General features: G+C 47.2%; 1 protein-coding gene across 2 annotated transcripts in view; it reads left to right on the top strand.

Annotated features, from left to right (window-relative positions):
- The first annotated feature begins 3,320 nt into the window (after positions 1-3,320).
- LOC140110295 (uncharacterized) overlaps positions 3,321-10,983 on the top strand; it is a 66,650-nt gene continuing 58,987 nt past the window's right edge. For both annotated transcript variants that reach the window (XR_011851406.1, XM_072132146.1), the window contains exon 1: positions 3,321-3,460. Coding sequence is in view for 1 of the 2 variants with exons in the window: in XM_072132146.1 (XP_071988247.1) it covers positions 3,375-3,460 (86 nt within the window). In the remaining variant the exon portion in view is untranslated. The remainder of the gene's footprint in view (positions 3,461-10,983) is intronic.

Below are 10,983 nucleotides of genomic sequence, written 5' to 3'. Positions count from 1 at the left end.
GATGAGGGGAGGACACAAGAGCTTACAGTCTATGAGGATGAGGGGTGACACAAGAGCTTACAGTCTATGAGGATGAGGGGGACACAAGAGCTTACAGTCTATGAGGATGAGGGGGCGACACAAGAGCTTACAGTCTATGAGGATGAGGGGAGGACACAAGAGCTTACAGTCTATGAGGATAAGGGGGGATACACAAGAGCCTACAGTCTATGAGGATGAGGGGGGATACACAAGAGCTTACAGTCTATGAGGATGAGGGGGTGAAACAAGAGCTTACAGTCTATGAGGATGAGGGGGACACAAGAGCTTACAGTCTATGAGGATGAGGGGAGCACACAAGAGCTTACAGTCTATGAGGATGAGGGGAGGACACAAGAGCTTACAGTCTATGAGGATGAGGAGAGACGCAAGAGCTTACAGTCTATGAGGATGAGGGGGTGACACAAGAGCTTACAGTCTATGAGGATGAGGGGGACACAAGAGCTTACAGTCTATGAGGATGAGGGGAGGACACAAGAGCTTACAGTCTATGAGGATGAGGGGGGATACACAAGAGCTTACAGTCTATGAGGATGAGGGGGTGACACAAGAGCTTACAGTCTATGAGGATGAGGGGGACACAAGAGCTTACAGTCTATGAGGATGAGGGGTAGACACAAGAGCTTACAGTCCATGAGGATGAGGGGGTGACACAAGAGCTTACAGTCTATGAGGATGAGGGGGACACAAGAGCTTACAGTCTATGAGGATAAGGGGGTGACACAAGAGCTTACAGTCTATGAGGATGAGGGGTGACACAAGAGCTTACAGTCTATGAGGGTGAGGGGTGACACAAGAGCTTACAGTCTATGAGGATGAGGGGAGGACACAAGAGCTTACAGTCTATGAGGATGAGGGGATGACACAAGAGCTTACAGTCTATGAGGATGAGGGGGTGACACAAGAGCTTACAGTCTATGATGATGAGGGGGTGACACAAGAGCTTACAGTCTATGAGGATGAGGAGAGTCGCAAGAGCTTACAGTCTATGAGGATGAGGGGGTGACACAAGAGCTTACAGTCTATGAGGATGAGGGGGGACACAAGAGCTTACAGTCTATGAGGATGAGGGGGTGACACAAGAGCTTACAGTCTATGAGGATGAGGAGGTGACACAAGAGCTTACAGTCTATGAGGATGAGGGAGTGACACAAGAGCTTACAGTCTATGAGGATGAGGGGGTGACACAAGAGCTTACAGTCTATGAGGATGAGGGGTGACACAAGAGCTTACAGTCTATGAGGATGAGGGGAGGACACAAGAGCTTACAGTCTATGAGGATGAGGGGTGACACAAGAGCTTACAGTCTATGAGGATGAGGGGGCGACACAAGAGCTTACAGTCTATGAGGATGAGGGGAGGACACAAGAGCTTACAGTCTATGAGGATAAGGGGGGATACACAAGAGCCTACAGTCTATGAGGATGAGGGGGGATACACAAGAGCTTACAGTCTATGAGGATGAGGGGGTGAAACAAGAGCTTACAGTCTATGAGGATGAGGGGGACACAAGAGCTTACAGTCTATGAGGATGAGGGGAGCACACAAGAGCTTACAGTCTATGAGGATGAGGGGAGGACACAAGAGCTTACAGTCTATGAGGATGAGGAGAGACGCAAGAGCTTACAGTCTATGAGGATGAGGGGGTGACACAAGAGCTTACAGTCTATGAGGATGAGGGGGACACAAGAGCTTACAGTCTATGAGGATGAGGGGAGGACACAAGAGCTTACAGTCTATGAGGATGAGGGGGGATACACAAGAGCTTACAGTCTATGAGGATGAGGGGGTGACACAAGAGCTTACAGTCTATGAGGATGAGGGGGACACAAGAGCTTACAGTCTATGAGGATGAGGGGTAGACACAAGAGCTTACAGTCCATGAGGATGAGGGGGTGACACAAGAGCTTACAGTCTATGAGGATGAGGGGGACACAAGAGCTTACAGTCTATGAGGATAAGGGGGTGACACAAGAGCTTACAGTCTATGAGGATGAGGGGTGACACAAGAGCTTACAGTCTATGAGGGTGAGGGGTGACACAAGAGCTTACAGTCTATGAGGATGAGGGGAGGACACAAGAGCTTACAGTCTATGAGGATGAGGGGATGACACAAGAGCTTACAGTCTATGAGGATGAGGGGGTGACACAAGAGCTTACAGTCTATGATGATGAGGGGGTGACACAAGAGCTTACAGTCTATGAGGATGAGGAGAGTCGCAAGAGCTTACAGTCTATGAGGATGAGGGGGTGACACAAGAGCTTACAGTCTATGAGGATGAGGGGGGACACAAGAGCTTACAGTCTATGAGGATGAGGGGGTGACACAAGAGCTTACAGTCTATGAGGATGAGGAGGTGACACAAGAGGTATTAGAGTTTGTATCAGAGTGTTAAGTGTATGTTTGAAGTTTTACAGTTTGGGATGAAACATTTGCCTGTTGCCTTTGAGTTTTGGTGATACCGCTGATGGAGATGTCAGGGTTAGTTTGGTTAGCAGATGGTGGAAAGGCAAGAAGTTCAGCTTTAGAAAGATTGAGCTTCAGGTGGGGGTTATAGTGGGGACACGGGGAGGCCGTACACTGGGGACACGGGGGAGGCCGTACGCTGGGGACACGGGGGAGGCCGTACGCTGGGGACACGGGGGAGGCCGTACGCTGAGGACACGGGGGAGGCCGTACGCTGAGGACACGGGGGAGGCCGTACGCTGAGGACACGGGGGAGGCCGTACGCTGAGGACACGGGGGAGGCCGTACGCTGAGGACACGGGGGAGGCCGTACGCTGAGGACACGGGGGAGGCCGTAAGCTGGGGACACGGGGGAGCCGTAAGCTGGGGACACGGGGGAGGATGTTAGCTGGGGGAATGTGGAGGGCTCTACACTGGGGTATGGTAGAGGCCGTAAACTTGGGATATGTGAAAGGCTGACAGAGACAGAAGAAAGAGACAGCCAAAAAGGAAGAAAGATACAGGGAGAGCGGGTAGACAAGACAGACGGAGAGGATAGAAAAGAAAGGCGGAGAGGACGGAAGAGACAGACTGTGAGGATGGGAGAAACAGGAAGAGAGACTGGAAAAGACAGAAGACTGGAAGATGCAAGAGACAGCGGGAGAGGAAGGAAGAGACAGACAATGTAGTAGTGAGAGACAGTCAGGCTCAGCAGGAGTGCAGTATGGGTCACACTGGCAGAGAGTGAAGTTGAGAAAGTAGTGCGGGAGGGAGGAGGAGGAGGAGGAGGAGGAGGCCGGGGGTGAGGCTGAGGAGGAGGAGGAGGCAGAGGCACAGCCTGCAGACATTGTAGAGGAAGGAATCTCACAGTCACCCCGACCCTGATGACATGAGCGCCCTGAACCTGGACACCTACAGCCTGTCCCTCATCACTGCCAAGGAGGACATCCTCAGTGACAGGACCTCCACTGACTGGTGAGCAGCCAAGGCACGGTGTGAACTGTCACCTGTACTTTATATAGTGATCCTATAGAGGAGGGTACATCTATACCTGTCTGTACTGTGATGAGTACCTATAGAGGAGGGTACATCTATACCTGTCTGTACTGTGCTGAGTACCTATAGAGGAGGGTGCATCTATACCTGTCTGTACTTTATATAGTGATCCTATAGAGGAGGGTACATCTATACCTGTCTGTACTTTATATAGTGATCCTATAGAGGAGGGTACATCTATACCTGTCTGTACTTTATATAGTGATCCTATAGAGGAGGGTACATCTATACCTGTCTGTACTGTGCTGAGTACCTATAGAGGAGGGTACATCTATACCTGTCTGTACTGTGCTGAGTACCTATAGAGGAGGGTACATCTATACCTGTCTGTACTGTGCTGAGTACCTATAGAGGAGGGTACATCTATACCTGTCTGTACTGTGCTGAGTACCTATAGAGGAGGGTATATCTATACCTCTCTGTACTGTGCTGAGTACCTATAGAGGAGAGCACATCTATACCTGTCTGTACTGTGCTGAGTACCTATAGAGGACGGTACATCTATACCTGTCTGTACTGTGCTGAGTACCTATAGAGGAGGGTACATCTATACCTGTCTGTACTGTGCTGAGTACCTATAGAGGAGGGTACATCTATACCTGTCTGTACTGTGCTGAGTACCTATAGAGGAGGGTACATCTATACCTGTCTGTACTGTGCTGAGTACCTATAGAGGAGGGTATATCTATACCTCTCTGTACTGTGCTGAGTACCTATAGAGGAGAGCACATCTATACCTGTCTGTACTGTGCTGAGTACCTATAGAGGACGGTACATCTATACCTGTCTGTACTGTGCTGAGTACCTATAGAGGAGGGTACATCTATAACTGTCTGTAGTGTGCTGAGTACCTATAGAGGAGCTTTCATCTATACCTGTCTGTACTGTGCTGAGTACCTATAGAGGAGGGTACATCTATACCTGTCTGTACTGTGCTGAGTACCTATAGAGGAGAGCACATCTATACCTGTCTGTACTGTGCTGAGTACCTATAGAGGAGAGCACATCTATACCTGTCTGTACTGTGCTGAGTACCTATAGAGGAGGGTACATCTATAACTGTCTGTAGTGTGCTGAGTACCTATAGAGGAGCTTTCATCTATACCTGTCTGTACTGTGCTGAGTACCTATAGAGGAGGGTACATCTATACCTGTCTGTACTGTGCTGAGTACCTATAGAGGAGAGCACATCTATACCTGTCTGTACTGTGCTGAGTACCTATAGAGGAGAGCACATCTATACCTGTCTGTACTGTGCTGAGTACCTATAGAGGAGGGTACATCTATACCTGTCTGTACTGTGCTGAGTACCTATAGAGGAGGGTACATCTATACCTGTCTGTACTGTGCTGAGTACCTATAGAGGAGGGTACATCTATAACTGTCTGTAGTGTGCTGAGTACCTATAGAGGAGGGTACATCTATACCTGTCTGTACTGTGCTGAGTACCTATAGAGGAGGGTACATCTATACCTGTCTGTACTGTGCTGAGTACCTATAGAGGAGGGTATATCTATACCTGTCTGTACTGTGATGAGTACCTATAGAGGACGGTACATCTATACCTGTCTGTACTTTGCTGAGTACCTATAGAGGAGGGTACATCTATAACTGTCTGTAGTGTGCTGAGTACCTATAGAGGAGCTTTCATCTATACCTGTCTGTACTGTGCTGAGTACCTATAGAGGAAGGTACATCTATACCTGTCTGTACTGTGCTGAGTACCTATAGAGGAGCTTACATCTATACCTGTCTGTACTGTGCTGAGTACCTATAGAGGAGGGTACATCTATACCTGTCTGTACTGTGCTGAGTACCTATAGAGGAGGGTACATCTATACCTGTCTGTAGTGTGCGGAGTACCTATAGAGGACGGTACATCTATACCTGTCTGTACTGTGCTGAGTACCTATAGAGGAGGGTACATCTATACCTGTCTGTACTGTGCTGAGTACCTATAGAGGAGGGTACATCTATACCTGTCTGTACTGTGCTGAGTACCTATAGAGGAGGGTATATCTATACCTCTCTGTACTGTGCTGAGTACCTATAGAGGAGAGCACATCTATACCTGTCTGTACTGTGCTGAGTACCTATAGAGGAGGATACATCTATACCTGTCTGTACTGTGCTGAGTACCTATAGAGGACGGTACATCTATACCTGTCTGTAGTGTGCTGAGTACCTATAGAGGAGGGTACATCTATAACTGTCTGTACTGTGCTGAGTACCTATAGAGGAGGGTACATCTATACCTGTCTGTACTTTATATAGTGATCCTATAGAGGAGGGTACATCTATACCTGTCTGTACTTTATATAGTGATCCTATAGAGGAGGGTACATCTATACCTGTCTGTACTTTATATAGTGATCCTATAGAGGAGGGTACATCTATACCTGTCTGTACTGTGCTGAGTACCTATAGAGGAGGGAATATCTATACCTGTCTGTACTGTGCTGAGTACCTATAGAGGAGGGAATATCTATACCTGTCTGTAGTGTGCGGAGTACCTATAGAGGAGGGTACATCTATACCTGTCTGTACTGTGCTGAGTACCTATAGAGGAGGGTACATCTATACCTGTCTGTACTGTGCTGAGTACCTATAGAGGAGGGTACATCTATACCTGTCTGTACTGTGCTGAGTACCTATAGAGGAGGGTATATCTATACCTGTCTGTACTGTGCTGAGTACCTATAGAGGAGGGTACATCTATACCTGTCTGTACTGTGCTGAGTACCTATAGAGGAGAGCACATCTATACCTGTCTGTACTGTGCTGAGTACCTATAGAGGAGGGTATATCTATACCTGTCTGTACTGTGCTAAGTACCTATAGAGGAGCGTACATCTATACCTGTCTGTACTGTGCTGAGTACCTATAGAGGAGGGTATATCTATACCTGTCTGTACTGTGCTGAGTACCTATAGAGGAGGGTACATCTATACCTGTCTGTACTGTGCTGAGTACCTATAGAGGAGGGTATATCTATACCTGTCTGTACTGTGCTGAGTACCTATAGAGGAGGGTACATCTATACCTGTCTGTACTGTGCTGAGTACCTATAGAGGAGGGTACATCTATACCTGTCTGTACTGTGCTGAGTACCTATAGAGGAGGGTACATCTATACCTGTCTGTACTGTGCTGAGTACCTATAGAGGAGCGTACATCTATACCTATCTACTGTGCTGAGTACCTATAGAGGAGGGTACATCTATACCTGTCTGTACTGTGCTGAGTACCTATAGAGGAGGGTACATCTATACCTGTCTGTACTGTGCTGAGTACCTATAGAGGAGGGAATATCTATACCTGTCTGTACTGTGCTGAGTACCTATAGAGGACGGTACATCTATACCTGTCTGTACTGTGCTGAGTACCTATAGAGGAGGGTATATCTATACCTGTCTGTACTGTGCTGAGTACCTATAGAGGAGGGTACATCTATACCTGTCTGTAATGTGCTGAGTACCTATAGAGGAGGGTACATCTATACCTGTCTGTACTGTGCTGAGTACCTATAGAGGAGGGTACATCTATACCTGTCTGTAATGGGCTGAGTACCTATAGAGGAGGGTACATCTATACCTGTCTGTACTGTGATGAGTACCTATAGAGGAGGGTACATCTATACCTGTCTGTACTGTGCTGAGTACCTATAGAGGAGGGTACATCTATACCTATCTACTGTGCTGAATACCTATAGAGGAGGGTACATCTATACCTGTCTACTGTGCTGAGTACCTATAGAGGACGGTACATCTAAACCTGTCTGTACTGTGCTGAGTACCTATAGAGGAGGGTACATCTATACCTGTCTGTACTGTGATGAGTACCTATAGAGGAGGGTACATCTATACCTGTCTGTACTGTGATGAGTACCTATAGAGGAGGTTATATCTATTACTGTCTGTACTGTGATGAGTACCTATAGAGGAGGTTATATCTATACCTGTCTGTACTGTGATGAGTACCTATAGAGGAGGTTATATCTATACCTGTCTGTACTGTGTTCCTCCATTCTTCTTTGTAGATCTAGAGGCTGGAGGTTCCCCCATTCTTCTATGTACTTCTAGAGGCTGGAGGTTCCCCCATTCTTCTTTGTACATCTAGAGGCTGGAGGTTCCTCCCATTCTTCTTTGTACATCTAGAGGCTGGAGGTTCCTCCATTCTTCTGTGTACATCTAGAGGCGGGAGGTTCCCCCATTCTTCTGTGTACATCTAGAGGCTGGAGGTTCCTCCATTCTTCTCTGTACATCTAGAGGCTGGAGGTTCCCCCATTCTCCTCTGTACATCTAGAGGCTGGAGGTTCCCCCATTCTTCTCTGTACATCTAGAGGCTGGAGGTTCCCCCCATTCTTCTCTGTACATCTAGAGGCTGGAGGTTCCCCCATTCTTCTCTGTACATCTAGAGGCTGGAGGTTCCCCCATTCTTCTCTGTACATCTAGAGGCTGGAGGTTCCTCCATTCTTCTTTGTACATCTAGAGGCTGAAGGTTCCTCCATTCTTCTCTGTACATCTAGAGGCTGGAGGTTCCCCCATTCTTCTCTGTACATCTAGAGGCTGGAGGTTCCCCCATTCTTCTCTGTACATCTAGAGGCTGGAGGTTCCTCCATTCTTCTCTGTACATCTAGAGGCTGGAGGTTCCTCCATTCTTCTCTGTACATCTAGAGGCTGGAGGTTCCCTCATTCTTCTTTGTACATCTAGAGGCTGGAGGTTCCCCCATTCTTCTCTGTACATCTAGAGGCTGGAGGTTCCCCCATTCTTCTTTGTACATCTAGAGGCTGGAGGTTCCTCCATTCTTCTTTGTACATCTAGAGGCTGGAGGTTCCCCCGTTCTTCTCTGTACATCTAGAGGCTGGAGGTTCCCCCATTCCTCTTTGTACATCTAGAGGCTGGAGGTTCCTCCGATTCTTCTTTGTACATCTAGAGGCTGGAGGTTCCTCCATTCTTCTCTGTACATCTAGAGGCTGGAGGTTCCCCCATTCTTCTTTGTACATCTAGAGGCTGGAGGTTCCTCCATTCTTCTCTGTACATCTAGAGGCTGGAGGTTCCCCCATTCTTCTCTGTACATATAGAGGCTGGAAGTTCCCCCATTCTTCTCTGTACATCTAGAGGCTGGAGGTTCCCTCATTCTTCTTTGTACATCTAGAGGCTGGAGGTTCCTCCATTCTTCTTTATACATCTAGAGGCTGGAGGTTCCTCCATTCTTCTTTATACATCTAGAGGCTGGAGGTTCCCCCAATCTTCTTTGTACATCTAGAGGCTGGAGGTTCCTCCATTCTTCTTTGTACATCTAGAGGCTGGAGGTTCCTCCATTCTTCTTTATACATCTAGAGGCTGGAGGTTCCTCCATTCTTCTTTATACATCTAGAGGCTGGAGGTTCCCCCAATCTTCTTTGTACATCTAGAGGCTGGAGGTTCCTCCATTCTTCTTTGTACATCTAGAGGCTGGAGGTTCCTACATTATTCTTTGTACATCTAGAGGCTGAAGGTTCCTCCATTCTTCTCTATACATCTAGAGGCTGGAGGTTCCTCTATTCTTCTCTGTACATCTAGAGGCTGGAGGTTCCCCCATTCTTCTTTGTACATCTAGAGGCTGGAGGTTCCCCCCATTCTTCTCTGTACATCTAGAGGCTGGAGGTTCCCCATTCTTCTCTGTACATCTAGAGGCTGGAGGTTCCTCCATTCTTCTCTGTACATCTAGAGGCTGGAGGTTCCCCCATTCTTCTCTGTACATCTAGAGGCTGGAGGTTCCCCCATTCTTCTCTGTACATCTAGAGGCTGGAGGTTCCCCATTCTTCTCTGTACATCTAGAGGCTGGAGGTTCCCCCATTCTTCTCTGTACATGTAGAGGCTGGAGGTTCCTCCATTCTTCTTTGTTCATCTAGAGGCTAGAGGTTCCTCCATTCTTCTTTGTACATCTAGATGCTGGAGGTTTCTCCATTCTTCTCTGTACATCTAGATGCTGGAGGTTCCCCCATTCTTCTTTGTACATCTAGAGGCTGGAGGATCTCCCATTCTTCTCTGTACATCTAGAGGCTGGAGGTTCCCCCCATTCTTCTCTGTACATCTAGAGGCTGGAGGTTCCTCCATTCTTCTTTGTACATTTAGAGGCTGGAGGTTCCCCCATTCTTCTCTGTACATCTAGAGGCTGGAGGTTCCTCCATTCTTCTTTGTACATTTAGAGGCTGGAGGTTCCCCCATTCTTCTTTGTACATCTAGAGGCTGGAGGTTCCCCCCATTCTTCTTTGTACAACTAGAGGCTGGAGGTTCCCCCCATTCTTCTTTGTACATCTAGAGGCTGGAGGTTCCCCCCTTTCTTCTTTGTACATCTAGAGGCTGGAGGTTCCTCCATTCTTCTCTGTACATCTAGAGGCTGGAGGTTCCTCCATTCTTCTCTGTACATCTAGAGGCTGGAGGTTCCCCCATTCTTCTTTGTACATCTAGAGGCTGGAGGTTCCTCCATTCTTCTCTGTACATCTAGAGGCTGGAGGTTCCCCCATTCTTCTCTGTACATCTAGAGGCTGGAGGTTCCTCTATTCTTCTCTGTACATCTAGAGGCTGGAGGTTCCTCCATTCTTCTCTGTACATCTAGAGGCTGGAGGTCCCCCCATTCTTCTTTGTACATCTAGAGGCTGGAGGTTCCTCCCATTCTTCTTTGTACATCTAGAGGCTGGAGGTTCCCCCCATTCTTCTCTGCACATCTAGAGGCTGGAGGTTCTCCCATTCTGCATTGTAGCTGCCGCTCAGTGCCTTTGTTTGGAGAACGTTTTTAAAGCATCAGATTCTCATTGAGATTTGGGTCTCTACTGTGACTGGACATTGCACACACATGGTTCTGCTGTGATGTCTCTTCCATTGTAGTTGTGGTGGTATGCTTAGTTGTAAGCTTGGTTATGATCCTGTATCTATGCATAAAATGTGATCATGGTACTGTATCTATGTAGTAAGTGTGGTTATGGTCCAGAGTCTATGTTGAAAGCTTGGTTCTGGTCCTGTATCTGTGCTGTAAGCATAGTTCTGGTCCTGTACTAGTTACTGTGGTTCTGGTCCTATATCTTTGTAGTGAATGTGGTTCTTTTCTTGTATTTATGTTGTAAGCTTGTTTCTGGGCCTGTATCTATGTAGTAAGTGTGGTTCTGTATCTATATTGTGAGCTTGGTTCTGTATCTATATTTTGAACTTGGTTTTGTATCTATATTGTGAGCTTGGTTCTGTATCTATATTGTGAGCTTGGTTCTGTATCCATATTGTAAGCTTGGTTCTGTATCCATATTGTGAGCTTGGTTCTGTATCTATATTGTGAGCTTGGTTCTGTATCTATATTGTGAGCTTGGTTCTGTATCCATATTGTGAGCTTGGTTCTGTATCCATATTGTGAGCTTGGTTCTGTATCTTTTATGTGAACTTGGTTCTGTATCTATATTGTGAGCT

This window comes from Engystomops pustulosus, unplaced genomic scaffold (assembly GCF_040894005.1).
Source record: "Engystomops pustulosus unplaced genomic scaffold, aEngPut4.maternal MAT_SCAFFOLD_242, whole genome shotgun sequence".
Lineage (NCBI taxonomy): Eukaryota > Metazoa > Chordata > Amphibia > Anura > Leptodactylidae > Engystomops > Engystomops pustulosus.
This window is presented reverse-complemented; position numbering and strand designations above follow the sequence as displayed.